The 27042-nt window shown below is 39.0% G+C and overlaps 2 protein-coding genes and 1 long non-coding RNA gene across 5 annotated transcripts; 1 reads left to right on the top strand and 2 right to left on the bottom strand.

Annotated features, from left to right (window-relative positions):
- The first annotated feature begins 5197 nt into the window (after window positions 1–5197).
- On the top strand, window positions 5198–7371 carry LOC111484335. 2 transcript variants are annotated; one of them, XR_002718479.1, is made up of 4 exons: window positions 5198–5436; window positions 5516–5596; window positions 6144–6223; window positions 7217–7371. It is a non-coding gene; the product is annotated as an uncharacterized LOC111484335 (long non-coding RNA). The 2 variants fall into 2 exon arrangements; XR_002718478.1 differs by lacking the exon at window positions 7217–7371 and having other exon boundaries at window positions 6144–6444.
- A 723-nt stretch (window positions 7372–8094) lies between these two features.
- Window positions 8095–11300, bottom strand: LOC111484310 (SUMO-conjugating enzyme SCE1). 2 transcript variants are annotated; one of them, XM_023130858.1, is made up of 6 exons: window positions 11204–11293; window positions 10875–11105; window positions 10709–10792; window positions 9577–9729; window positions 9379–9492; window positions 8095–8471 (listed from the first exon to the last, which is right to left on the bottom strand). In XM_023130858.1, the coding sequence occupies exons 2-6, from the start codon at window positions 10941–10943 to the stop codon at window positions 8409–8411; spliced, it is 483 nt and encodes a 160-aa protein (XP_022986626.1). In that variant the 5' UTR covers window positions 10944–11105; window positions 11204–11293; the 3' UTR covers window positions 8095–8408. The 2 variants fall into 2 exon arrangements, with proteins under 2 accessions (XP_022986626.1, XP_022986625.1); XM_023130857.1 differs by having other exon boundaries at window positions 10875–11300.
- Window positions 11301–12856: 1556 nt separating this feature from the next.
- On the bottom strand, window positions 12857–22013 carry LOC111484251 (tRNA-dihydrouridine(16/17) synthase [NAD(P)(+)]-like). The gene is made up of 3 exons (XM_023130775.1): window positions 21448–22013; window positions 21214–21320; window positions 12857–13897 (listed from the first exon to the last, which is right to left on the bottom strand). The coding sequence occupies exons 1-3, from the start codon at window positions 21871–21873 to the stop codon at window positions 13168–13170; spliced, it is 1263 nt and encodes a 420-aa protein (XP_022986543.1). The 5' UTR covers window positions 21874–22013; the 3' UTR covers window positions 12857–13167.
- Between the last annotated feature and the right edge of the window lie 5029 nt (window positions 22014–27042).

Raw genomic sequence — 27042 nt, 5'->3', positions numbered from 1 at the left:
GGTTTGTGCTGATGATTGGTTTCATCCATCTGAACTTTGATGAAATTTAGTATTTAGGGGTTAATAGTCAAGCAGTTAAGGAAATCAAACCCAAACGAGGCGAAATCGTGTGGATGATCATCGAAAAAATTGATCGGAAACATAGAAGAGTTTTTGGGAAATCGGGTTGAGAAGACGAAGTCCACGGGTTGGGATTCGGTTTAGATTTGGGTGGCCTAGTAGCCGGAAAACGTTCACTGGACCTAACCTCAGCGTAACAATCCATAGCCCTAGAAGTAACTAGGCGTCTAGCCCAGAATCAACGATCGACCCAACCTATTGGACGATATCGGTTCAGCATGCAGGCGACTCGTGACCTTCTCTTCAACTCGCGAATTGTGCGTTAATCGGAGTTGCGACCCACGTTGCACTGTTTGGTACCGATTCCTACATTTTCAACCCTTTTGGAGTTGTTTTTGATCTTATTAAAGACATTTAAGGTTAGTATGACCCCTAATGCTCAATTTAAATTATTTTGAGTTAGAAGTTGGAATTATTTGTTATTTTAGGTAAATTAAGTTGGTTAATATGTTTTAATATGTTACCATGGGCCCACCTAGGATGAAACGAACTTTGAGGGGCAGAATCGAGCTAGCTCTAGAAATACTTGGAGGTCGTGGCTTAAGCCAACCAAGTGAGTGACTCTATTGTTGGTCTAGTTGGATGAATTGTATTATGTATAATAACGTGTGTCTTGTGGCCCTTGCACATGTCATATGTATAGAAGATATGCTATGCTATGCTATGCTGTTCGTTGCTATGCAATGTTGAGTTATGTGTATATAAGCCAAGTTATACTGTGACTATGTCATGTCGCATAAAAGCTATGCTATGTATGAACCTCCATAGACCATGCTATGAAAGCTATGCTATGTATGAAAGAATTGACAGGGATTATGTATGCATAATCACAAATTCATTATGCTAGAGATGAATGAAGGTTTGAATTACATCATAAAGTATGTCATGATTTTAAGCTATGGGGACCAATGCATCTTTGTGTCCCATGTGCATAAGAATACTTCCCTGTTATGATGAATATAAACGCGTACATTATGGCATACGACATTTATATGTTCGTCATAATGCGATGCGAGCCCTCTCCCTCCGTGATGTCTAGTGTCACGATTATGCTTGTCTAAGGCATGTTGTCTGTGGCCGCATGCCCATTTCAAGTTCATTTTACTTGCTTTCATGTTAGATAAGACTTTTCTATATTATTGTTGTGTTAATGGAGTGTGTATGACCGGTCACCAAAATCATGTCTACACCCACCAGGGCTAAAATGCCCACAATGTACTATAAAGGATATTATTAGTTATCAATTCTTCCTACCTAGATTATATGTTATCAAAGTCATCGTTATTGCTTGTTCGTTTTTAGCTTATAACATTATGTGAATGTTTGATTAATCCACCACACCTAAATGGTGTGAAAGTTATCTTATTTATAATCAAATGAATTACAAGGATATGGAAATAGTAATAAATGGAAATAACAATAAATAGAAAGATACGATAATAAGGCAAATATTAGATATTTGTCTTATAATAAAATATCAAATATAATATATATGGTAAACAATAATTTATTACTAAATATCCTTAACACCCCACCGCAAGCTAAGCGTCGGATTTAAACGAATGTGAAGCTTGAATCTGAAAAATTCAAAGAGGTTGAGAAACACTTTTCATGAAGATGCTAACAACCCGGTTCTTGGCCATCAAAAATTTGCAGAGGGATCGCCGCTCAGCGGCGATGCTGCCTTGGCTTCGGCGAGAATATGTCTAACCCATGAAGAGGGATTGTCGCTTAGCGACGATGCTGCCTTGGCTCTGGTGAGAATATTTCTAACCCCAAGAAGTAGAAGGGGAAACCTAGAGCAAGGGACAAAGACAATGTTGAAGCCGGAAGAGTCGCCACATTGGGCGAAGGAGCCAATTTTGGCGAGAAGGGCAGTCGGAAGAGTCGCCTCATCGGGCGAAGAAGCCAATTTTGGCAGGAAGGGCGGCGGCAACTTGGTTGGCGAATAGGCCAGTGCGGCACCCAGATTCCGAAGGTAAATCTCTGCAAAAGGTTGATAGGTTTAGGTTAGGGTTTATGTGAAGGATGAAGGTTGATTGGGAAGAAAATGAGAGAGACTATATTGGCCAAGGGGAAAACCGATTGGGTTGGAAAAGGTGAGGTTGTATGTACAGAGTATGACGAAAGGTGATTTGGAGGTCAATAAGGTGGAGCCGAAGAGTAATCAATCGGCTCCGACTACGGCAGCCATGAAGACTGCCTCTGTGGCGTCAAAACCAGCAAGGGTGGTGGAGAAGAAGATTAGAGGATTCAAAAGCCATTGAAAAGAAAGGATCGGGGTTGTTAAACCGAGAGGGCTCTGATACCATGTGAATATTTGCTTAATCCACCACACCTAAATGGTGTGAAAGTTATCTTATTTATAATCAAATGAATTACAAGGATATGGAAATAGTAATAAATGGAAATAACAATAAATAGAAAGATACGATAATAGGGCAAATATCTAATATTTGTCTTATAATAAAATATCAAATATAATATATATGGTAAACAATAATTTATTACTAAATATCCTTAACACATTATTTTCTTTAAAATTATTTTCAACGTATTTCCTCGATCACCTTTCTAAGATATTTCTCTCATACGTGACTCGAGGCTCGAGCATACGTTGATATTGTCCACAAAGTCTGAATTTCACACGGTTGACTTGTTTGCTAAGTTAGAATAATATTGCACAATCACCTCGCTGCTGCACAAGTGCGATTGTGACATCCAACATACTTTGTTAGCAAGTGCTAGCCTCGACAAGCCAGACTAGGGAGTGCGAGCCCGCCTGGTGGGCCCATGTTCGCATGTGTGGCCCATGTGTAGAGAAGTGTCTAGGCTAGTATCTGGAGCACAGAATATATAAAATAGATTCCAAACTATTATAAAAAATATTAGAACTATGATTCATACTTATCAGACCTCATATCCAACCTTTATTGGACTGGAAAGCTGTCTAAGGCCATGCCATGATGTTTTTAAATGATAGGTTCCACCATGTTGCAAGTATTTGCATTTTTTGACTCGACAGTGGGGTTAGTTATAAAGTATTTCTTAAAATACTCAAGTCACGCACTACTCTTATTTTTCTAGTAAAGATAAGACACCCCTATACAGATGACTATGTCACAATGAAGGTCATGAATCCAATGTTAAGGTAGTTGCATTTTGTCTTTTTGTAGTCCTTAAGTTAGATTAGGTTAGGTCATTATATATTTTTCCTATTCGTTTCAAATGCTATGTTATTTATTTTCCACTTTAATGTATTTCTTTTTGTTGTTTTAAGGTTTTACTCGCTAGCACATCATCTGGTGTCTTGCTATAATATCATTAGTAACAGCCTAAGCCCACCACTAGCAAGTATTGTCCTCTTTAGGCTTTCCCTCCAAGATCTAGAACATGTCTACTAGGGATAGATTTCTGCACCTTTATAAAGAATGTTTTGTTCCTCTATCTAACCGATGTGAGATCTCGTCGAGGGTATACCTGCCTCCTCTTCAGACGTGTCCTCGACAACTTGGTAGTTGTTTGGTCTTTGCTTTTAGGGTGGAAGGGCTTGGTCGCAATCTTAGCTTATCGACGGGTCTTGCATTAGATATATGCATCATTTTCTTTGTTTGAGTTTGAAGTCATAACCTCGCAGAAGCAACCTATCGTTAACGGTAAATACCAAATCATGATAAATTTCAAATTAAGTGAACCAATGATGAAAATATCATATCCATTTTTCTATCACTATTTTGAAAATATGATTTTTTTTATCATTATCTAGACAAATTAGTTTAATCTTTTTATTTTTATTTTTTTATTATTATTATCTAGTCAAATTAGTCTAATCATATTTATCTAAGTTCTCATATATCTATATATATATATATATATAATTTCATGTCCCCTATAGTACATTTTGAGACATTTCATGTCTGGCAAGCCTAAACATGATTTTTTCGAAATGTCATACTTCTTAGAAATCCAAAAGTAAAACACTACAACATGGAAAGACATAGAGGGTTTGGCTTGTCATGGGCATGCGGCCATGGGCAACACGCCTTGGACGAGCATGACTGTGACACTCAGCGCTGCACCAGTCCGTTGAGTCGACCCTTACACTCGCGCCTCAACCCGAAAACAGCCCGCAACTTCTCTTGGCTCAATTCAACGACATGTCAGCTCATTTTGGCTTGGTGACTTGACTTCTCGACTTAGGCAGCTCAATATACAAACTTCCTATCGTTTCTAAAGTTTTTGACACAACTAAAGCCATTTTTGACCTTGGTATTTGAGGATAGTAAGGTTAATACTTGAGTGTGATATAGATTGATATAGGTAAAGTTAAAAGTTGCGCGGTTTCAAAACAGCTATTAAATAATTAATAATGACGGACTTCGACTAAGGTCAACCAAGTAAGTGACGACCTTACTCTGAGTAACCTTACTCTATCTTGTGAGTGATCTTACTCTAAATGATCTTAATCTAAGTGACCTCACTTTGAGTGACCTTAATCTAAGTGACCTTACTTCGAGTTACCTTACTCTTGTGAGTTAGATAGTTAATGATGTATGGGGACCTCATGCATGTATGTATGTCATGTCCATTGAAATACTTTCCCATTATGTTATGTTAGTACGGAAGTGTACCTTCAATATTTATGTTCGCTATAATATCACGTGGGTTTTTCCTTTTCTATGGCTTCTGGTGATGTGTTAGCGCATTGTGCCCGACCAAGCCAAATCTAGGGAGTATGTATACGATCCCGCCTAGTAGATCATGTGCGTGTATGTGAGCCGTGTGTAGAGAAGTACCGCACATCTAACACTTCCCTAAATTGGAAAGAGCCTAAGATTATGTTACAGTTTTAAAACAGATCCCAACATATTTTGTGTGTGATTGTAATACTAACCCCAACAGTAGGATGACTTACGGAGTATTTCTTAAAATACTCAAGCTACGTTACTCCCATGCACGAATGATAATGAATGTTGGAAAGACCATAAAAGTCAAGATAGGGCAGTATAATGCTAGGTGGTTTCTTCATATTTCATGTTAAAATACTCTGATATTTCTAATTGCCAGGGAGGAAAAAGAAAAGGCCAAGTCAACTGAGGGGCAAAAATGTCATTTGGCCCCTCCAGCCCTAATAGGGGTCCAAGGAGAACCCCGTCAGATCCCCTGCAAAAGAAAGGAGTTAGAGAGAAATTGGAGAGGAGTCAGCCGTGAAGATTAACGGACCACCGCCGGAATTCATCTTCAGACGAGACTCGTACAAGGATTGAGAGGCTAGCGAGGCCGACGCTCCGTCAAGACCCAAGAACATTTTGCGAGGTAAGGTTCTGAACGACATTTCTGAGATCTGAGTTTTCACCATGTGAATCGATCCTAAAATGCTGAAATATTCACCTAGGAACAACTCACGCACGGTCTGTGAAGAAGTTTGGCCGAGACCTCAACCCGATGGCGGAGATCCGAGAGTCGTCCGAGAACGGTGAGCGAACTTCCGACGTTCTTAACTCGTCCAATAGTCAAGCAAAAAATTACAAAAAAAATACTAGGACGTAGCCCGTAACACGATCTAGAACTTTGCCGAAGAAATCATATCGATCCGATCTACGGATCGAAAGATATGAAAATCGGAAAGAGGGGACTGTATTACGGATTTCAGAGGAAAGAAAGAAAGAAAGAAAGAAAGAAAAAAAAAAAGGGTCGGCCGGCGAATGGCGCCGGACAGGCGCCGGACACGCGTCGACCGTCGGCTGGAGCAACGCAGCTCCAGCGAGGCGACGACACATGTCGCCTGCAAGCCGGGCCGAACTGAAACGCGAGCCGGGCCGATCCGGACCGGACCGGCCGACCCGCGACTGTGCAGAAGCGGGCACGCGTGGTAGGCGCGCGTGCAGCCTGCGACTGGCGTCTTCCCTCGCGCATGACCTCGCACTCCCAACGCGCGTGGAAGGGCCATTTTGGCCCGGTTGCTCTCTGTTTGCCCGATTTTTGTCCCGGTCCCAGTTCTAATACTGTTTTTATGTGAATAGGGACTTAATTTGAAGAAATCAGTATTTTTGGACACCTCACGGGTAAAGAAACCCTAGCAAAAAGGGCACGCATCAACCAGGTAAGTCACCACCCGGTATTTAGGAAGAAATACTTGTAGGGTTCGCTTGGATTGTATGTACGCATGCTAGTAGTTTTGCTTCAGATTAGCTCTTTACATATTGGTCAGATTAACTGTTATGATTGTATTTGGTGAAGTACATGAGTGTTGCTGTATACTTTAAGCTTCTGTTGTATGTATGCATGCGTTTGATTTATGTTGGAATTGTGTATTCTATGTTCCGGGTGCTTGATGGATGAATTCGCCCCATTGAGTGTGAACTTCATGCTCTGGGTGCTTGATGGAGGTTATCGCCCCATTGAGCTGGTATGCCTAGTTTGCATGGATTATATAGTATAATGTTAGAAGACGATTGCATGCACACTCTGTTAATTGCTAGGGCCCATTTCTATGATAAGCTTAGGGAATTACTATTAGGGAGCGATATGTCGCTCTAGCCAGACTTAATTTTTCCCTAGGAACTTAGCGGTTTACCACGGCAAGAAGGCACCTTGAAGTGTTCATAGATTGCTAGCGTGAGGACGGTATCTGTAGCTTCGTGGGAGGACCAAGGGTCCCTAATCAGTCCTTACTGCTCTTAGCCATTTCGCATGGGAAATGTGTCCCCACGTCGTACAGCTCATTAGCTGCATGGGAACGGGTTGGGTCGTGCCTCCCATAGGGGGACTATATGGGCGTAGGGGTATTCAGCGCACCCCTAGGCTAGGTACCATGTAGTCCCAGATAACCATGCAGAGGTAGCACCTCATAGAGAGATACCAACCATATTGGCTTGGCGTAAGGAACCTCTAGGCATTTAATGAAAGGACGATGAACCGCTGAAACCCAAGGGACAAGCCCCAAGGGACTAAGATTAGAATCAGATGTCTTAGAACCGAATTAGGAAACCCATCGTGGGAATCTGATAATTAAGATGCGAAGAGAGCCTACAAGTAGGTGGCTTACTGAGTATAATTTTTATACTCATTCTTGCTATGTTTTCCTTTTTTTTAGGAGCGCGCGGGCGTGATGGAGGTGGGGTTTGTCACAGAGGAACGGGTTGTCCCGGGGCGTCAGTCCAGTCTTTATTTTGTGTTTACATACTTTCGAAATTTATTTTCTTTTGTTTGTTTGTAGTCCAAAAACTTTATTGGAATTTAAGGATTTTCTTTATTTCATATTTAGAACACTTAGTCAAGTTTTTTTTTTTTTTTTTTTAACTCACTAATATTTAATAAACAATTAATAATTAGATTAAAATAAAGGTCCGACTCATGAAAGTAAGTGAATTATTAGACTTTATTATAAAAAATCTTAGTCTCAAACCTAAATGAATTAATAAATTTTTTATTATAAAAAATCTAATTTTATTTACTATTAATATTTAGTATTTTTTAAATAATTACAAAAGTTTGGAACAAAGATTTGGACGTATTTTGAATAATCAGGCTAAAAATAAAAATATATAGGTAAAAAAAAGTGGCATTGGACCACAAAGGTCTTTGGTATGTTCCTATTAAAAGAAGTAATTAATATTAAGTAGTCTAAATTAAAAGAGGAGTTTTATGAGAATAATATGGAAAAAAAAATTTAATGCTAAAGATATAAATGGTTTGGGTTGAATTTAATGGAACATATATGTGTTCTTCCCAAAAAAGTATATATTACATAAATTCTTAGGTCTCCATCTAAGAACTCGGAAGGAAGTAAGAATAGGAGACAATCCAAGAGACAAAATTATCCTTCATGTAAATGAGTATGAATTCAAAAAGAAGATCATTGCTTTAAAGATCAACTTCGATGCTTCGGATGAATATGAAGAGGAAGAAACAATTCAAGAAACAATTCAAGAACGAATATGAAGTTTTAAAACAAATAAAGAAGATAAAGTTGAGAAAAACCCGTTCTTTCATACACATTTCAGAGCAGAAAACCACAACTTCACAATATGAACACCATGTGCAGCACACAAGGCTGTTGTTGACATGTTTACCAATATAATTATCCACATAAGTTTGGGTCCATATCTGGGAAACACTCTAAAAGTTTCAAAGATTATCATGACACAATTCAAATGTGCACCACATATCATCAAGATCTATAAAACGAGTCAGTTTTAGAAGTTGATTCAATCAGTGGCAACTGGCTGCTAATATCATCATTCATAAGAGTATCAACAAGTTTAGTGTGAACCCCACATTCAGCTTTACACCAGAGGTGGATACTGCTTGGCTTGTTGGCGAACCCTCTTCTTGTACTCAACAGCATCCTGCCAACCATCAAAATTCTTCCATTTAACATTACAAAATCAGAAATGAATGGTTGGTTATCTGATTCACAAAATTTCAGGTTATTATGTACACCTAACAGACTACCAACCGAGTCTAGCCGTTCGAAATCTCTTCGAACAGAGTTTGGTTCAAATCTGGTTGTAGGAACCAATGCCTTTCTTAGGGACATGGCATCGAAATCTGCATGAACGCACGAGAAGGATCGATCCAGGCCCCTTCGTTTTTCCATTTCTATTCTCAATAGCTCACTGTCCAGGTTCACATGCCAATCTAGAAACACACCTATTGTATGCCTCTTTTGTTGTATCTAATCTAGAAACAATTAATACAATGAATACATGAAATATTTTCTCTTGAAAACAATTTTTACACAGTTCAAACCCACAGGACCATGCAGATAGGGCCATCATGAAAAATCCATTTCAGAAATTTTGTGCAATACTAAACAGCAATGGTTGGTTATTATACTAGAAGAGCACCGATTACCGTGGAGAAGTATTACTGATGACTAAAATAATCAAGGTGAAGACACAACAGACAATCAAATAATTAACTGATTTCTTCTTCGCATTGTCGTTTTGCTACACTACCCACCCTCGACCAACAAATGAGTCTTTTAAAACCCTGCACATTAGTGAGCAGGTCATAGGCCAAATATTGAATGTGTTAAATACGTGAACTTCTGATTCCCATCTCTTCACACAAAATTGTGAACCAAATCCCTTGACTAGTGTTTCTATAACCGAGTATATACCACTACATATTATACTTAGCACGGGAAAGGATTGCGCTTTCCACTGCCCTATGGAGAAAAATTATAAAGCACATAACGTGGTCAGATAGATCAAAATTCAAAAAGAACAATGCATCTAGCGATTGACATACCTGGATGAAGAGATGATAACCTTCTGTCTGAGCAGGATCAGCAGGATTTGGTTGATCCAGCAAATCCTGGATCCCAACAAGAATTTGTTTAACAGTTATGGCTGGTCTCCACCCCTACACATGAACGGAGAAAATTCAGGAATGGGTCAGGTGAGGTCTCAATAAACATACAGCCATAAGTTTTCATTTACTACTCACACTATCTTCATTGAGAATTGACAGGCAGACCGTTCCTGACGGGTACACGTTAGGATGGAAGAAACCCTGAGGAAATCTACACTTTGGTGGCTTACTTGGGTAGTCCTCACTGAAGTTGAGTGTAAGGGGAAAGAAGCCACCCTCCCAGTCTGTCTGTAAGAAATTAACGATTTTGTCAACTTCAAATGCTACAGAACTTCAGAGCATCGTCATACTTAAAAAGTTGGAGAACAAATTCCACAAAACAATAGACAACATGAAAAGAAGACATGTCGATGGGAACATCAGCAGAACCGTAGCACCATGTAAATCATTGCTTTGATTTTGATTTTTGAAGAGACAAACAAATCATTTATTTGTTCACTGCTATTTTACCAAAAGAGAAGATATTCGTCTGACATTTTTAACGTGAAGTGGCACGTTCCTCTATCAGTTAAATGATATTTTCTATGAGAAATCCAGAAAGGTTAAGGAGTGTAAGATATCATATAGTCTTTAAAGCTTTCCCTCGGAACACCGCCTAGAATCTTTTTTTAACTAGAATTCTTTTCTGATTAGAACCAACAGGAGAACTTGTAATCCCCATGGTTTTGGGTTGATTTCTAAATCACCCTTTTGTATTTTTCCATCTCTAATGATATTCCTTCCCCATTAAAACGATATGAAGAACAACAACGACAAATTAAAGGCTCTAATAGGTCAAACACCAATTTTAATTACATGGGAAATCAACAAATTAGGCAAGGAGTATAGATTAAACACAAATGACTAGACCCTTTCCAACTAAATTATTATGCTGAAAATCACTATTACCAGAATGCATACTTCAAAACTAAGAGATTCCCAAACGTCTAAGGTTGCTTGAGTGAAAATAAAGCTCTAGCGTAAAGAGAGAAAATGTAAGTTTCAAGCAAAGATCAAGTATAGAACCGGTGAAGTGACCAGATAAAAAGGGAAGAGAAAATCCAAGGATAAATCAAGTTGGTGAAGGATCCATTCAAATAGACAAGAATTAGGGCATGCAAGATATTGCAATTAGGCATGAACTGCATAATATCAAAAACAACAATCAACCCATAATTCAAAACCCGAATTCAAAACACATCCACAAAATTGCAAGAGCAAACCATACCCCAACTTTGCCAGGAATAATGCAATGCCAAATCATCAAATTGACCGTTCCATCAGGCATAGTCTCCGGTTTCGCAACAAAACCCTAAAAAACACGAAAAAATCAAAACAAAACCAAGGTCCTTCCCTAAACAGAACACATAGCAAAACAAAAATCGAATACCCACATGCGGATGATTCTTCCGCCACGATTTCCGCTCCTCCGCAAGACGACCTCGTGCAATACCACCGGACATGGCTGTCGGTTTCTGTATCAAGAAATCAACAAATCTTCGACCCCTGAATCGGCGATCCCACCACAGGAAGAAGGAGAGAAACAGCCGGACACACAGACTTATAGGAGGAAGAGAGAAGTAGTGGAGCAGTCGCAGAGAGTCGGAGTTGAATCAAACGTACGGCTGAGATTCATCAATGAAGCATAAAATTGGGTTTTGAATTTGGATAAATATCGAGGGAAAATTAAATTCAAAAGTCAAATCAGAATCTGTGGGATTACTCTTTTCTTTTTCTTTATCTCTCTTTTCTTTGGAGTTCGAAAACGTCGCTTGAGAATCACGCCAATTCTCGAAATGGCGTCGACACTTCGGCATGGCCTCATCATTCAACACCGCCGCTTGTTTTCTTCTTAAATTCCGATGCGAACAATTTCCTTTCTTTTCCTTAAAATTCCACTTTTCCTATTATTAAATTAATAAATTTAATTAGTAACGTCCATAAAAGTTTATTAAAGTTGAAATCAATAATAATATTAATTTTAACTTTCTAATTTACTTGAATAAAACTTTTTTGACCAAGTCAAATTTAAAATAAAGATTCATTAAATATTCAACTAATTGGATCACAAAATCTACAAAATAGTTTTTAAATCGCAAATAATAATAATTTATTTATATATTAGCATTTTTCTCATGTTTTATACCTATTTAATTGGTATATATTTCTTTTCTTGAGATCTCGTCTCATACCCGATAATCCAAATTAATAATATATGACATTTTCGAAAATTATGATATATCAACTAAAAAACGGAATATTATTATTTACTTTTTCTAGTATGAACTTGCAATTTACTTAAATGTTATTTGACTATACTGCATTATTGTCCACGATTATTTTAAAAGTTATAATAGTTTCAAATTAATTTTTTGGAAAGATTCTTTTAAATAAAAGTTATGGCTTTCAAGAATTAGGTGGAACGTTAAAGTATAGTTTTAGTACCACACTAGTCGAGAACAAGTTAGGGAGAACCTTAGAATACAGTTGGTGGTTGAGAGAGAAGGTATTATTTAGTGGACATTAAAAAAACTAGTAACATAGCACATGCTAGATGTGATAATGGTACAACCTTTAATCTTTAGGAGGGTATAGTGTGCTCATAATGATACCATGCCATTTATGGTGGCTGGCTTTGGAGGGTATGACCAAACATTTTCGTTGGATTCCATATCAATCGACTCGATATACTTTAAAATTATCTCGTTGTTTTTAAATCCAAATGAGTGATTGATCGACATCGAACATTAGTTGTGAAGAACATGTCTGAAAGTGATCTTGAAATTGTTATAAAATATTCTAAAACATGTTGGTAATCATGTAAAATCATTTTTGCATTATATTAGAATCGAGTTTAAGAGTGTATATCAAACATTCAACTCATCGTAAATGATTAAAAACATGTTTGAAAATAATTTTGATTTGAGTAAACAGTTTTAACTATTTCACATTAATATACGTGAAAATTCTCTATTTGCATACCATGATTATATATTCTTTACATTTTTTTTTATTTAATTTATTTACTACATACTTCATTATATAACTTTATCAGCTTCGAGTAACAATCATGTATGCTTTCCTTAATTCATTTAGGATGCATATTTTTCGATTCATTTGTGCTATTTTCCAAACTCAAGAGTGAACCTAGAGCTGAAATTAGTTGTCTTTATATAATCTTATACTAGTCAATCCAAACATAACGTAATAGATAAAACACCAATTAACATCTCAACAAACAATAATTTAATTTGTCTCCCGAACTAAAAAAGACAACCTTGTACCAAAACTAGACAGGTTAAAAGAGTTCCATTTCAACGAGTCTCGTGTCAAATCAAGCTATCATGGCAACGAAACAATGTTTTCAGAAAGATTGTGACCTCAAACAATAAGATGAAATAAGTGGGTGACTTTGAGTCTCAACACATACATTTTGCATAGTTAAAATCACGAACAATTTAAAGCCAAAAGGTAATGTTTAACTCTATCACTTCCCTAATCAAATAAATTCAGGCTACAATTCACAACAATTAACTACAAAATCTTTTCTTTCATCGCTGTATCCAAGCTGATTGAAGAACAATTTTATGTGAATATCAATGGTACAACAACAGAATGAATCTAATTTTCGCAAAGAATTTTTAAGTTAAGACCAGTATTCCTATCAATCAATGATCAGTGAAGCAGTCAACCAATGGATGAAATTGCAGATGCAGGAGAATCCTTAATATAAAGAGGAATTTTTACCTGCAACTCTCTCAGCCGCTCCACCATATTGTACAGAAATTCAAAGGTGAGCTTGGATTGTGCATTGAAGTCTTCTCTAATATGTGGATGAATCTTGAACCAATCTCCCAACAACTTGTGTACGTGTGAACGGATCATTCGCCACGGGACAGGATATTTTTCACAAAGCTTCAAGTAGTCCACCAGTAAATCAGCTTGATCCAGGTTTCCATCCCTGCTACTTTCTTCACAGCCCGCTGTCCATTGCGCGGTTCGAAACCCAGCAAAAAGTGCAGGATTCTCCAGAAGGGTTTCGGCTGAAAGCACGCCCTCGACTCCAGTCTCTTGCAAACAGTTGTTAACATCTTCCATGTGCCTTATGTTCCCATTGGCAAGAACCGGGATTCGTAGAGCATTTTTAACAGCACGAATGGCGCTCCAATTAGCTCGGAATTTCTTGCCATCTTTTTCATCTCTTGTGCGGCCATGGACAGCTAAAAGCGAGCAACCAGCATCCTCCAACATTCTTGCATAATTAATTGTATCCTGTAAATTTGGGAAGACTCGGATTTTGCATGATACAGGAACCTGAAGATTGGAAGCCACTTTCTCTACTATTGCTTTTACAAGAGGTAAGTTGTCCATCAAAAAAGCCCCATAATTCCCTCGCCTTGCAATACGCTGAGGACAACTGCATGAAATTAATAGAGCACTCGAATGAAGTTCAGAAACCGTAAGTGAAAAATATGGATACCATCAACATATTTGGATTGCGACACATATGGAAAGCACGTGAACTACGATTATTCTTGATTATTTTTTTAGTTAAAAATGCAACTGAAATGGAGAACAATGCAGAAAATAAACAAAAAGAATAAATACTGGGGATGCTTTTACTCAAATGTAAGAGTAGCACATGGTTTAAATACTTTAATAAAGTAACCCTGTTGTTGGAGTTGGGTCTAGCACACACATACATGATGGGACCTATTCTTTAAAACAACATAGCATGCCTTGAGATCTTTCGAATTCCAGGTAGGGTTGGGCCGTATGTGGGGAAGTACCATACATCCAACCCTGCCCAAAATCGGAAAGAGCTCACGGTCATGCTATGTTGTTTTAAAAGATAGGTCTCATCATGTACATGTGTGTTTGCATTACCCAACCACAACAATGAGGTTACTTAATAAACATTTCTTAAAATACTCCAGCACATTTCAGGTAAAGGTAAAGGTAAAGCGCCTCTACATGGATGACGGGGAATGTTGGAATGGGCATGGAAGCTCAAATATGATAGTAGTATACAATGTTTTCAGTTTGTTGTTTTATACGTGGCTTTTCATTTTCGTACTCAAACATTATGTTAAAGTTTTATTTTGATGACGTTATTTCTATTTCTTGTTTTAAATTAAACATACAAGTCCATTGCTTTGTTTAAATTTTTTATTTAAATTTTCGCATTGCATTTCTAAACCAAACCAAAAGCCTCACAAGCCAAGCCTTACCCAATCTGTTTTGCCTTCTCTCTCCTTAACTATCTCTGAACTATCACCGTTTCAAAATAGCCCAAATATAGCCGTTAATCTTTCTGAGAAACACAATATTGACAAGAAAGGTAGCCATCTTGTTAGATGATCTTTAGAAAAGCCTATTGAAGAAGGTCCGAGGATATACGATCTTCATAAGGAAAGACATTTACCTCCTAGCAAAGTGGATTTGGCGTTCTTATCATGAGAAGGAGGCCCTTTGGAGAAGAGTTATTGCTCCAAAATATGGAACTACTCATTTCAACCAAAAACCGGGTACTATTCTCCTCAAGAGGTCCACCGAAGTCTATGACCCTAGTTTTCTAGGGACTTAGAGTTGCTACCATATGCATGATGTCATGGACTTATACGTTTAAGAAAATATTCAAAGTAAATTAAAATAAGTCAAGGAAAATATAAAAATAACAATGCTCTGTACTAACCTAAGATCTTCGAAAATAAATGCAACTACCCTATGCAAGTTTCATGGTCTTTGGTGCGCCTTTGCATTTACCTGAAATATAATAGTAGCATATGACTTGAGTATTTCTTAAAATATTAATGAATAATGAATAAAGACCTATCATTTAAAACCATAATCTCTTAGGTAGCCTCCAGTCCGAACAAATTGGATGTGTAGTACTTCCTTACACACGACCCACATGTGCGAACGTGGGCCCACTAGGTGGGCTTGCACACCCCCTGGGACTGCATGGTCGGGATAGATAGTTGTAGTCGGACGTCCAAAAGTACGACAACATCATGTATCAAGCCAAGTATGATAGTCATCATCATCATAATGTATGTGGTTGTACTTATCATAAAAGGAGAAGTATCCCGATGTAAATAGACATACAATATGCATGAGAACCATATACTCTTCATCTTTAACATTCATGCATCACAACCTCACACATTCTTCACATATTACCCTTAGAAACATGCATGCATAAGCTTCATAACATTACTTAGGGATTGGCCATATATGTCATATCATAGTGCAACATGCCATCTTATGCATGCATATCATCGTAATATGAGATATTATCATACTATGTCATATCCTCATACATCTCAGGTTATCATAGTGTTACATCATCATCATAACATATCATAACACTTCAAATCATCATAACATATCACAACACTTCAAATCATCATAACATATCACAACACTTCAAATCATCATAACATATTACATCATCATAACATATCAACATATATAACATGTGCATGGGCCACTGGGCATGTGTCATCATACACAAGACAAGTCTTCCAACTGAGCTGATAGCAGGGCCACTTACTTGGTTGGCCTAGGATTTTGCTCTCTAGAATGTAATTCTACCTAAGGCTTCTACTCTCTAAACTGCAATTCTACCTAACGATTCTGTTCTCTAAAATGTAATTCCACCTAAGGATTCTCACAATCATAAAATAGAATTTTCTCACCTAATTTTGCACGAAACAATTTAAACCTATTCTTAATAATTTAAACTAGCTAAACTTAATTAATAATTTAAATACTCCTAATAATTTAGACTAACTAAACCAAATTTTGCATAAAATAATTTAAACTTGACTCCAAAAATTTAAACTAATTAAAAGATAGTCACACTAACCTTAAACGCTTTCAAAGAGTTAAAACTAGTAGGAAAGGGTCCGAGCGTATCAGACCCAAGCTAGATCAGCCAAAATGCTAGCTTGAAGCTGTCAGAAAATGTATTCTCCGATCGATTGGGATGAAAGGAAATAAGGGACCTCCGCCTAACTCCCAACTTTTCAACATAAGCAATGTGGGAAAACTTCTTCTTTTTTTTGTTTTTTGTTTTTTTTTTTTTTTTTTTTTTTGTTTTTTTTTTTTTTGTTTTTTTTTTTTTTGTTTTTTTTTTTTTTGTTTTTTTTTTTTTTGTTTTTTTTTTTTTTGTTTTTTTTTTTTTTGTTTTTTTTTTTTTTGTTTTTTTTTTTTTTGTTTTTTTTTTTTTTGTTTTTTTTTTTTTTGTTTTTTTTTTTTTTGTTTTTTTTTTTTTTGTTTTTTTTTTTTTTGTTTTTTTTTTTTTTGTTTTTTTTTTTTTTGTTTTTTTTTTTTTTGTTTTTTTTTTTTTTGTTTTTTTTTTTTTTGTTTTTTTTTTTTTTGTTTTTTTTTTTTTTGTTTTTTTTTTTTTTGTTTTTTTTTTTTTTGTTTTTTTTTTTTTTGTTTTTTTTTTTTTTGTTTTTTTTTTTTTTGTTTTTTTTTTTTTTGTTTTTTTTTTTTTTGTTTTTTTTTTTTTTGTTTTTTTTTTTTTTGTTTTTTTTTTTTTTGTTTTTTGTTTTTTTTTTTTTTTTGTTTTTACATCATACACATCTAAAACAAACTTTCGTCCTCAAAAGTGCCTCGATTTATGAATTACTCGGGGTATTTCTCCCTCATGTCTCCCTTCTGTGCTCATATAGTTTCTCCCACTTAATGGTTTTGTAAACACGATATTCCTAGTACAAAAGACCTTCACTTCCCGAGCTAAAATTCTTGTTGGTCTTTTCTCGTATCTTAGGCTATCGTCTATCTGTAAGAACTCGTAATCTACGACGTGAGTCGAGTCATCCAAGTATTTGTGAAACATGGATACATCGCATACAATACTTTAAATGTGTATGATTTAATAACCCAAGAAAAAAAAAAAAAGGAAGTTGTCCCAATTGCTTAGGTTGAAATGTGGGGAGTTAGACTCTACCATAAAAAGAAGGTCTTTAACTCCCTTTCATCCAATTGAATAGTTCAAAGCCAATCGGAGAATACATTTTCTGACGGCTACAGGTCAACATTTTGACTGATCCGACTTGGGTCTGATATGCTCGGACACTTTCCTACTAGTTTCAACTCTTAAGAAGCATTTAAAGTCGATTTGGGTCTGATATGCTAGGACACTTCCCTACTAGTTTCAACTCTTAAGAAGCATTTAAAGTTATTATGACTACCTTTTAGCTAATTTAAATTTTTGAGTCAAGTTTAAATTATTTTATGCAAAATTAGATTTTGCTAGTTTAAATTATTAGGAATAAGTTTAAATTATAAATTAGGTTAAGCTGGTTTAAATTATTTTATGCAAGATTAGGTGAGGCAATTCACACCATAGAATTCTAATTTATTATTGTGGGACTCATTAGGTAGAATTACATTTTAGAGAGCAGTGTTAAACTAGCATCAAGGGGTCGTAGTAGTTTCAACCTAGACCAACCAAGTGGCCCTACTATCAACTCGGTCAGAATACTTGTCTTAAGTATGATGACATGTGTCCAGTGGCCCCTGCATGTGTCATGTATGTTGATATGATGTGGTATGATTATACGATATTCTATGATGCTATGATATGTTATGATGATGTAATATGTTATGATGATGTGATATGCTATGATGTTATGAAACATTATGACGATGATGTAATATGTTACGATGACATGAAATGTATGACGATATGATATATGAATGTATGAAAGCTTATGCATACATGTTACCTAGGGTAATATGTGAAGAATGTGTGGGGTTGTGCTGCATGAATGATTAAGATGATTAAGTATCTTCATGCATATTGTATGTCCATTTACATTGAGATACTTCCCAATTTATGATGGGTACGAACGTGTACACTATGATGATAATGACTATTGTGTTTGGCATGATACACGACGTCGTCGTACCTCCAGATGTCCGCTATAGCCAACTAGCCTGACCATGCAGGCCCAGGGGATGTGTGAGCCCGCCTAGTGGGCCCACGTTCGTGCATGTGGATCATGTGTAAGAAAGTATTACATATTCAGTTTGTGCGGACTAGAGGCCATCTAAGAGACTATGGTTCTAAATGATAGGTCCTTATTAATGATTGCATGGGTTTGCATTCCTAATAGTGGGGTCATTTACTGAATATTTCTCAAGCTATGTACGGGTGATGACAACATCGCACCAAAGACTAATGAACTTGCGTAGGGTAGTTGCATTTATTTTCATAGATCTTAGGTTAGGATAGAGCATTGTTATTTTAATATTTTTCTTAGTTTATTTTAATTTATTTTGAATATTTCATTTGTATTGTTACAAGACCCTTTTCTTAAACGCTTAAGTCACTGACGTCGTTTTATGAAGTCGTTTTAAATGAATCATTCCGCATAAAAAAGTTACGTTATGCATATGGCAACGACTCTAGGTCAGTAGAAAGCTAAGTCGTTACTCGAAAATTACAGCAGTGTACAGCCACATTACTACTGAGGTTGGCAATGGAAAAAACATTATTCTGGAAGGATAATTGGTTGAGAACCCAAAATGTCCAAACTAAATATCCTGTTCTTTTCCATCTCTCCCTCACAAAACAAGCATCGATTACTAGTTTGTGGAAATCGAACACTGACTCATGGGGAATTTCTGCCTGAGGAATTATGGTACCAGACCTTTTAACGCACTGAATCATGGCTTTTGGGAGGGTATTTCAACAATATGCGCTTCAAAAGAAAATTATAATGCTTGAAGAACCGCAAGGCAAAGCATGCGGCCCTTACTGAGATTCCAATGACAAATGGGCTGTACACACATGATTAGATCTTATGGAGTCTCCCACTCTCACTCTTATTGACATATTCCTTGTCATCGACCACTTAACAGATTCCCTTGTCATCGACCACTTAACAGATTCCCTATTGCTACGGTTAAAAGACTAGAAAGAATTGTTTCAATCATTATCCCGTTCAACTTTCTTTTGGGGTGGATAAATGAGGCCATACTCATTTTAGATTCCAAAATATGTGGACGCAACATCAAAGCTTTCTTTCTAAGGTTGAATATTGGTGGCTGAATACATTTTTTGAGAGGTTGGCCAGATCATGACTTTATTCAAAACTTGAGGGCCTCAAATCAGTTAAAAAACATGGAACAAGGAAACCTCTAGCAGCATCAAAATTTAGAAGGAAACCCTGCCATGGAGTTCTTAGTTTTGGACTCCATTGAAGGAACAGGGGAAATCCATCATATCCAAATCACTCAGAAGACTTCTATCAAAACCTAGCTTTTATCCTTGGCTATCCAAGAAGAAAACATGTGGAGACAAAGCTGTAAATTGAAATAGTTGAATGAAGGAGATATCAGCACAAGCTTCTTTCATTGAATTGTGACCTCAAGAAGTAAAAAAATATATGTATCTTAAAGATTCTTTCCAAGGATGGTTACAGTGTCACTGAAACGGAGATTGAAGAAGCATTTCTTATATTTTATGTGGATTTTTTTACCAAAAAGAAGGGTGCCCGTTTTTTCCGTCTCCTATTTATTGGGACCCTATTACCACTCAACAAGCATTGGAATTGGAGATGGCCTTTACAAAAGAAGAAATTTGGCCTTCTGTAAAAGAATTGAGTGCTAATGAGGCTGGATGGTTTTACAGTTGAATTCTAGAAGTCTTGGAACAGTGTTCCATGATTTTTTTCAAGAGTGGGATTACAATGCTAGCTTGAATAAGGCTTACATATGCCTCATCCCCAAGAAAACAAATGCCCAAACTGTTGGCTAGTTTCACCCCACTAGCCTTATTTCTTGTATGTATAAGATCATTGCTTGAGTTCTATCTGAGTCTCTCAAGAAGGTTCTACCCCATATTATCACCGAATACCAATCGACTTTTGTGGTTGGTAGACAAATCCTTGATGCCACCTATTGCAAATGATTTTATTGATGGGTGGAAAAGGAGAGTGAAAAAAGAGGCAGTTCTTAAGCTAGGCATTGAGAAAGCTTTGAACAAGGTGGGCTGGGATTTTTTTAGACGAGATCCTATTGGCAAAAAGCTCCAGCCACACATGGAGGAAATGGATTACAAATCGCATCTGCTCTCCTAATTTTCCAATTATCATTAACAGCGAAGCAAAAGGAGAGATTCTTGCTACTGGAGGTCATCGCCAAGGTGACCAGCTTTCCCCCCTTTTCTTTTCATTAGGATGGCTGATTGTTTTAGTTGAGTTTTTATTCATGTTGAATAAATAAGTGCCATTAAAGGCTTCACCCTCGGAACGTCCCCCATCAACATCCACCAATCTGGACCAAACGCATCTCAAGGGGGTAAACTTACGCTCGTATAAGCAACACTATCAAACCTCCCCACATATTACTGACCATTTGGCAAGAACGTAATAGAAGAATATTTCACGATAAGGAACTCACATAACTTAGATTTTTTTTTTATTTTTTTAGGCTATAGTTAGTTTGGTTGCAACTTGATCTAAATGCGTCCTCTTTTTCATTAGTATAGTTTTCCTTCCCTGCTCGCGAATCAGAGAAGGAGGCTATTTCTTTCGTAATTTCATACCATCAATGAAATTGTTTCTTATTCAAAAAACTCTTTTGGAAGACAAATCCTTACTCCACCAACCCACAAGAAGTATAAGAGGTCAGCATTTGGAATATAAGAACATATGGAATGAAAATATTCGTACAAATTACCCTTCGAATACGAATTAGACTAATAGAGATTACCCGAGGTTAAGATCGACATAATCACAATATGGCTCTACTCTTCTAGCAGCTTCCAGCAAAACATCGGGATCATTGGCACAAAATTGAACAAATAATGGACGGTCCTCCTACGAATCATTCCAAAGTTTAAAGAACAATGAAGAATAGACTTACAGAAATACAGGCAATATTATATCCTAAAACAGAAAAGTCAAGTTGTTAACACAAAAGAATGACTTATAACGTTTAACATACCTGACAAGTTGTGAATTCCATGTTACGATACTTCTCGTTCTCAGTAAAGATCCGTGAATGCAGCATAGGTGTATACGCTGCCTCGGCACCATATTTCCTGCAGAGCAAACGGAACGGAAGCTCCGAATTATCAACCATCGGAGCTACAATCAACTTCGGCCGACCGAGCTTGGACCAGTGAGCCCAGGCTCGCTCAATGCGCGACTCGCCATTCAAATATCCACTCGGAGACCCCAAGAGAAGTGTTGAGTCATTGGATTTGGTAAGAGAGGAGCATTCATCTTGTCGCTGTGTGTGTGGATCGGAGCAGAGAAGGTCGTCGAGGTCTTGAGGGAAGTCGGTTTGTGCGCAAGAGGAAGCCATGAATGACTTGCGGAGTGACAATATAGATTTGAGATGGAGGTGAGAATTGGAAGGGGATCTCATAACCTAATGATGACGATGGCTGCGTAGCCCATCGCCGCCGCCGGCTTGGTCGAATATTTGCCCCCTTCAGTTTTACGCAGCACAAGAAATCCTTGCGGATTTGGATAAGGTTTTTCACATAGATATTTCCCTTCCGAAGATATTGCTTCTCAAAGAAAAAAATATATTCTTATACAAAAATTTAAATATACTATTCTAGATTTAGCAAAAATAAAAAAAAATAAATAAATAACTAGACTTTGTTTAGAGCCAAATTTGTATTAGTGCTTGTTAGATAAAGGTGTGGTCTTTTAGATAAACCGTCGATTGTTGTCATGACCTTCGGCTGTTAGATAAACTAGCGTAGAGTCCGGCCACGTCCAATGAAGTGGTTTTATTTCAGTTTACTACTTCGGTCATGTTAAAGTGTTGTTGTGTCTTTAATTACCACTATAAAAATGAGAAAAGTTGCACAATTTTAAGTAGCACTAAAAGAAAAAATTCAGACTCCATTCCTCCATCACTTCTGTTCATCGTTCCCATTCTCACCGATCGTAGAGGCTTTCGGCTGAAAAACAACAAGTAGTATTAGAGCAAGGTTCAAGGTAGAAGAAGATGCATCAAAATACGATGATGCACAAGTCGTGGGGTCCATCTCGGACAGGCTCATGCACTCCTCCACATCGCCTGCACCGCGAAGATAAACGCCGAGTCATCCTCGAGCGTGTGATCAAGGAGACTACCGCCTTTGTGTAGTACCCGATGCTGACGAGGTCCAACTACAACAAGTGGGCTTTGTTGATGCGGATCAACCTGCAGGCGCAAGGGCTGTAGCATGTCGTCAAGCTCAAGGAAGGAGAAGCGATCGAGTACCAGGAGGATCGGCTGGTGTTCGCCACCATACTGCAGGCTGTGCCTCCAAAGATGCTAGCATCTCTCTCCACCAAGCGCACCTTGCAATTGGCCTGGGAGGGGATCAAATCCCGCTGGGTTGGTGTGCAACGAGTGCGAGAGTCCAACATCGAGCAGATGCGGAAGGAGTGGAAACCTCGCTAATGCGAGCGGAAAAGAAGGGGACCAGAAGAAGTCGGCTAATGGTGAGTCAATTCAATGCTCGAACTGTGGGAAGAAAGGCCACCTAGGCAAGGATTGTTGGAGCAAGTTCAGGAACAAGTTTAAGACCCATGTGGCCCAATCCAAGGAGGAAGAGTCAGCACTTTTCATGGTGACTGCATCAGTGTTATCTATCTTCCCCAATTCTGATTCCAAGTCCATAGAAGCAATGACGACACTACTGCTTCAGTAAGCGTCGTTGGCGAGGGTTCGATAGATCCCAAGGAAGAGCTCCAGCTAGGCATCGCAGAGGCACCAACTGGGGGAGTTGATTCAGCTAAAGGAGGAGCAAGTGTTCAATCAGATTAGCAAAAGGGGAGAGCAACGCGAGCACCAGTGATGGGTCCTCAACACGGGGGCAACAAACCATATGACCGGGGCTAGATCTGTGTTCTTCGAGCTCGACTCGGAGATTTACGGGACAAGTTCGGCGACGGCTCCATCGTCGAGATCGAAAGGCGCGACACCATCTTGTTTGACGGTAAGGGCGGCGAGCACCGCAAGTTGAACGATGTCTTCTTTATCTTGAGGCTCAAGGCTAACCTTGTGAGTCTGGGTCAACTCGATGAGGCCGACTGCTACATCTAAATCGAGCTCGGGCTGCTCAAGATCTGGGGCGATCGACAACGGCTCCTCACGCAAGTTCGGTGCACGGGGAATCGCCTCTACATCTGGAGTTGAAGATAGAACAACCGGTCAGCCTCTTAGCGAGGACCAAAGAAGCAACTTGGAGGTGGCACGCAAGGTACAGACACCTGAGCTTTCCTACTCTACAAAAACTACACAAGTAGGAGATGGTGTACGGTTTGCCGTTAATCGAAGGCGTGAATAGGCTGTACGACGAGTGTCTCATCGGCAAGCAGAAGCACACTCCTTTTCCATCTCAGGCATCTTACCGCAACGTGTGCCGTTGGAGCTCGTATAAGGTGATCTTTGCAGGCCTATCAAAGCGGCGAACCCAAGCGAAAAGACTCTCTTCCTCCTACTGATCAATGAAAAGAGCTGCTTCATGTGGCTGATCCTACTGCAAGCGAAGAGTGAGGCGACGGAGGAGATTAAGCGCGCGCGAAGACCGAATACGAGAAGAAGATGCGAGTGCTATGCACGGATCGAGACAGAGAATTCACCTCGACGAGCTATGACAAGTATTGCGATGAGCTCGGCGTGCAGCGGCACCTAACAGCACCCTACTCCCCCTAGCAGAATGGGGTGGTGGTGCGTCGAAACCAGATCATCATCGGGATGGCAAGATCACTACTAATGACGGCCAACATGCCCGGTTGATTATGAGGAGAGACGGTCATGACGGCTGTCTACCTCCTCAACCAAATGCCAACGTGAAGCCTCGAAGGGAAGACACCACACGAGGCTGGTACAACAAGAAGCCTGCGGTACATCATCTCCGAGTGTTTCGCTACGTCGCGTACATGAAGATCACGCGTCCTCGCCTCGCCAAGCTTTATCCTAGGGAGTTGAGGTCGTCTTCATTGGCTACAAACCCGGGAGCAAGGCGTACAGCCTTTATGATCCTACGAGGGGGCGAGCTCACATATCGCGTGCGTCATCTTCGACGAGAACACCTTCTAGCAGTGGACTAGAACCCAAAACAATTTACGGTGAAATACCTTGTCACCAAGCTGAGAGAAGGAGGAGCGTACCACCGGGCACTGTCACCGCCGCCAATAGTTGCACTGGGCACACATACACCAACACTGGCTACAACTCCTAAGGTGCCCCCTGAACTAGTGGCATTTGCAACACCGCGTACTGCGGATTTGACGCTAGACACCGATCATGATAATTGTTTGGCGGTCAGGTACCAGAAGATTGAAGACCTACTAGGAGAAGGTGAACCACTGGGATTTGCAACGCCTGAGCTCGAAGAAGAGGTGGCTGAATTGCATGCCATCAGGGCAGATGAACCGAACTCATTTGCTGAAGCAGAGAGGAACCCGTGCTGGCTGAAGGCAATGCAGGAAGAGGTGACGTTCATCACTAGCAACAAGATGTGGAGTCTGGAGGATATGTTGCCTGGACACCGAGCCATAGGGCTCAAATGGGTGTTCAAGCTTAAGCGTAATGAAGAGGTAGATGTTGTGAAGCACAAGGCTCGTCTGGTGGCGAAGGGCTACGTTTAGAAGCAAGGGGTGGACTTCGAAAAGGTGTTCGCGTCGGTGGCAAGGTTGGAATCCGTCTGCCTGTTGCTGGCGATCGGGGGACATCACTCCTAGGAGGTCCACCACATGGACGTGAAGTTTGATTTCCTCAACAGAAAGTTGAAGAAGACCGTCTACGTCTGACAACCACCTGACTTCATCGACAACGACAACTCTGACAAAATACTGCGCCTGCACAAGGCTCTCTATGGGCTTCGGCAGCACCACGAGCCTGGAACTTGAAGCTCAACAGTACCCTACTGTCGCTCAAGTTCAAGCGTTGTGCCTCTGAGCATGGGATATACACGTGTGACCACGACGAGCAGTGACTAATTGTGGGAGTGTACGTCGATGATCTCATAATCATTGAGGCAACATGAAAGTTCTTGAAAGATTCAAGAGGGTGATGTCAAAGATCTTCAAGATGAGCGACCTCAGCACGTTCAGCTACTATCTCGGCATCGAAGTGCAGCAGAGTACTACCAGCATTACCATCTGTCAAGATGCGTATGCAAAGAAGCTGCTAGACACAACTGGGCTAGCAAACAGTAACCCTACAAGGACACCAATGGAGGCTCGACTCAAGCTAAGGAAGGCTGGCACTACGCCGCGGTCGACGCCACCAATTATCACAACATCGTCGGGAGTCTGCGCTATCTGGTAAACACACGCCTTGACCTCTCCTATTTCATTGGATACGTGAGTAGGTATATGGAAGCACCTAGGGAGGAGCATCTTGTGACTGTCAAGCGCATCCTGCACCATGTGGCTAAAACCAAAGGCTGGGGTGTGAGATACTGTGTAGTGAGAGGAAGGAAGAAGCTTGAGTTGGTCGGCTACAATGATATTGACATGATCAGTGACGTTGATGATCGTAAGAGCACCAGCAAAATGATTTATTTCCTCTCAAGCGGCACGATCTGCTTGAAATCAACTAAATAGAAGGTAGTTGCTCTGTCTTCTTGCGAAGCAAAGTACAACGCCGCTTCAACAGTGGCCACACAGGGGGTCTGGATTGCACGGCTGATGGAGGAGCTGATCGGAAGAGAAGGCGATCCACCAATGTTTTACGTGGACAACAAAGCTATGATCTCCCTAACCAAAAACTCAGTTTTGCACGATCGAAGCAAGCACATATAGATCAGCTTCCATTACATCTGGGAGTGTGCAGATCGAGGGCTGGTCAAGATTGACTTCATCCAAACAGAAGAACAGCTTGGAGACATCTTCACCAAGTCTATGGCGCGGGTGAAATTTGAGGAACTAAACTCGAAGATCAGAGTTCAAACAATAAGGTAGATATACCATAGGTTTTAGGAGGAGATTGTTAGAAACCTGTGGTCTTTTAGATAAACCATCGATTGTTAGATAAATCGTCATAGAGTTTGGCCACGTCTAATGGAGTGACTTGATTTCAGCTGGCCACTTCGATCATGCTTAAAGTGTTATTGTGTCTTTAATTACTGCTATAAAAATGAGAAAATTTGCACGACTCCATTCCTCGATCACTTATGTTCGTCATTCCCATTCTCACCGATCGTAAAGGCTCCCGCTGAGAGACAATAGTGTTTTGTTATCTTTTTAACTCTCCCCTCAAATCATTTGAAATTTTTTTTCAATAGGCTTCCATTGACCCTAGGTTCAGTCATGGCGAGGAGATTTTGAGTTCGCATCACAACGAGAAGACTTCATAGATGCAATCGTTGAATGAGCTAAAGTAAAAAAATAAAAAACTCCTCACAATTGTCTCCATATTTCTTCCCTCTAAATTTGTTTAAATTTTAGTTTTGTTTAATTCTAAATAGAATTGAAGTAGATTCCAATATTTTTTTCCTTTGTAAATAAAACATTCATTTCTAATATGACCCACTCGACCCAGAGCCCATACTGCAACCCAATCCAACCCTCGATTCAAAGCCCA

Source organism: Cucurbita maxima, unplaced genomic scaffold (assembly GCF_002738345.1).
Source record: "Cucurbita maxima cultivar Rimu unplaced genomic scaffold, Cmax_1.0 Cma_Scf00009, whole genome shotgun sequence".
Classification (NCBI taxonomy): domain Eukaryota; kingdom Viridiplantae; phylum Streptophyta; class Magnoliopsida; order Cucurbitales; family Cucurbitaceae; genus Cucurbita; species Cucurbita maxima.
The sequence above is the reverse complement of the archived record's forward strand: the minus strand, read 5'-3'. Positions and strand labels throughout refer to the sequence as shown.